Raw genomic sequence first — 2,497 nt, forward strand, 5'->3', positions numbered from 1 at the left:
AAAATTGGGTCACTAAAAGGCAAGTTTAGTTTACAAATTAAAATGTCCATTTACATGTATTCCTTCAGTTTAAGGAAAGAAATGAAAAAATACCCAATCTAGTGGACGATTTAAAATTGCTGCAAGATGATGTCTCATTATACAGCAAAGAGAAATCAGTTTTCCTCAGGAAGAGAAGTAGGATGACAAACATGTAGTAGATAAGAATAAGGGTCCATTGGTACAAATGACTCTAGGAGACAGAGATGCTTGTAAAGAAGAAAACAAGATTAGAGGACAATGAAAATGTTCACAGCACAAAGAAGTGATATAGTTTCCAACAGCGTAATCCACATGGAGCATGTAAGAAGGGAGAAAGTTCTTGTAGTAATGAATAATGAAAAGTTTCAGTAAAACTTAACATTAAAACAACAAAAACTATTACACATCTGAAATAAAATGTACTTGCCTATAATATTTTTCATTTGTAAATCACAGTAACTACAAGCTTAAGGATTCACAACAGTGCAACAGTAAGCAGCATTTTTTCCATTGACATCTTATTTGTTTTTTAATACTTTAAGAGCACAACCTTGTCATTAGATAGAGGAGATTTAATGCATTATTAAGTCCCACGTAAGCCAAGACACCATGTATATGAATATTAAGATTTGGAGCAAAAGTCATTTACTCCTCCGGATTACAAGAACAATAGCTATAGAAACCAAAATATTAACATTGTCATAAAATTTATTTGACAGCTCACATCATCCATGTCTCCAACCAAACCATCAGCATGGGACAATGGCAGAATCACAGCCATCAACAGCCATCCAATGAAAGGCATGCTTCCAACCGGCTACAAATTTCCAACAGGAAGAACTCAGCCAAGACCCAGGCAAAGATGAAAGCACTGAACATTCATCCTCTGTTGCCATCTACTGGACCCCCTGCAAAATAGGCCTTTAGCCTACTGTACAGAATCAGGGTAAAACAAAGGTTTATTCATTCCTTACTAATGTATATACAATGCACAAACATTAACGTCAGATGTTGTAAAGCTCCATACATCATACTTAACTTGTTTAATTATTGTAAGTAACGTACAGCTTAATTATAACATAAGAAAGAGTATAGCAGAGGTGCACTGAAGCAATATTCTAATTGTACAAATACACGTTACTTCTCACAGGATGAGCCTAGGTTCATTTTAATGCTACTATCATCAGATCTCAGAAAAGTAGATTCTGGTTATTGACTACAGTTAACATTTGAATTAGATATTAAAAACTGCCAATTAAGAACCTTCTCTACAAAATAGCTAAGGGAAATTTAATTAGGGACCAATACAGAAATTAAAAAAAAAAAAAAATAGGGCCAGAGCTTTTCATTATTTATTTATTTCATTTTGAAGATAGATAATTCAAAAACAGTATTATTGGCAAAAGAGCTAAGACTCAAGGAGTACATCATAAAAACAATCATACTGCAACCAAAGATGCTTCTGTAATCCATGTTTACTCCACATAACAGCCAGCGAGTGCATCAAGAGATCCAATAGTATATATTTATTTGGTGATATCTGTAAATGAAGCTTAGGTACAGTTTATGGCAAAGGTTTTATATTAACACATTAACAACTTCTTGGTACTTGCTTGCATGCTGGCATGAAACGTCAAAATTACTTGAGTCTTACTAAACTCATAACCTTACTTATCTTACAACTGCGCATTCCTTTCAGCTGTACGTATGCAATACTTTGATAACACATAAACAAAAGCTAAGTTCTGCTCCATCACATTTATTTATATACTTTGTTTTCCTTCCTAAACTTGCACAGTAAGTTCAAAACAATGAAAATCTAGCTTCTGCTTTTCCCCACAGCTGTATAAAAGGGGGAAACATCCCCAACATCAACATGATGAGTTGATGGTTGGACAAGATGATCTTAGTGATCTTTTCCAACTTTAATGATTCTGCAATCCTTAAACCTCATCAATATCCTTTTCTTTTCAACATAAGTTGCAAGAATAAAATACAGCAGTCCATAAGAAAGCAGATTACTGACTTATGCAAAAAGCATAGTCATAAGAAAGTCTGTATCCCCCCATCCCCTCTCCTTGAACACCTCATCTCTGACTGGGAACGTGCAGGAGCCCACGCTGACATGCCCAAGACGAACATCAAGCCAGCTATCCTCTTCCAGAACACAACATCTGCAGTCATACCGCGCCACATATTTCTAATAACCCTTTATTATTATTATTATTACTTTTGTAAATACTGACTGCTCAGCCCCAATGCTTTTTACAGGTTAGATTTATTTATAGCTCATACCTGAGACTGACCCACTGGGCATGTTCACACCACAATGCATGGGGGTATCTGGGAATCTCCAATCTCTGTCTTCAGCTGGAGAGGATGGGTCAGTGAGAATGACTTAGTGCTTAGCGAGAGCTGGAGGGGAGAGACAGGGAGCCGCGGCGGAGCGGCTCTCTCTCCTGTCGGACCTCCGGTC

General features: G+C 36.6%; 1 protein-coding gene across 1 annotated transcript in view; it reads right to left on the reverse strand.

Moving 5' to 3' along the window:
- ZNF326 (zinc finger protein 326) overlaps positions 1-2,446 on the reverse strand; it is a 19,708-nt gene extending 17,262 nt beyond the window's left edge. The window contains exon 1 of the mRNA XM_003208716.4: positions 2,317-2,446. Coding sequence (XP_003208764.1) covers positions 2,317-2,356 — 40 coding nt within the window. The 5' untranslated portion in view covers positions 2,357-2,446. The remainder of the gene's footprint in view (positions 1-2,316) is intronic.
- Between the last annotated feature and the right edge of the window lie 51 nt (positions 2,447-2,497).

This window comes from Meleagris gallopavo, chromosome 10 (assembly GCF_000146605.3).
Source record: "Meleagris gallopavo isolate NT-WF06-2002-E0010 breed Aviagen turkey brand Nicholas breeding stock chromosome 10, Turkey_5.1, whole genome shotgun sequence".
Lineage (NCBI taxonomy): Eukaryota > Metazoa > Chordata > Aves > Galliformes > Phasianidae > Meleagris > Meleagris gallopavo.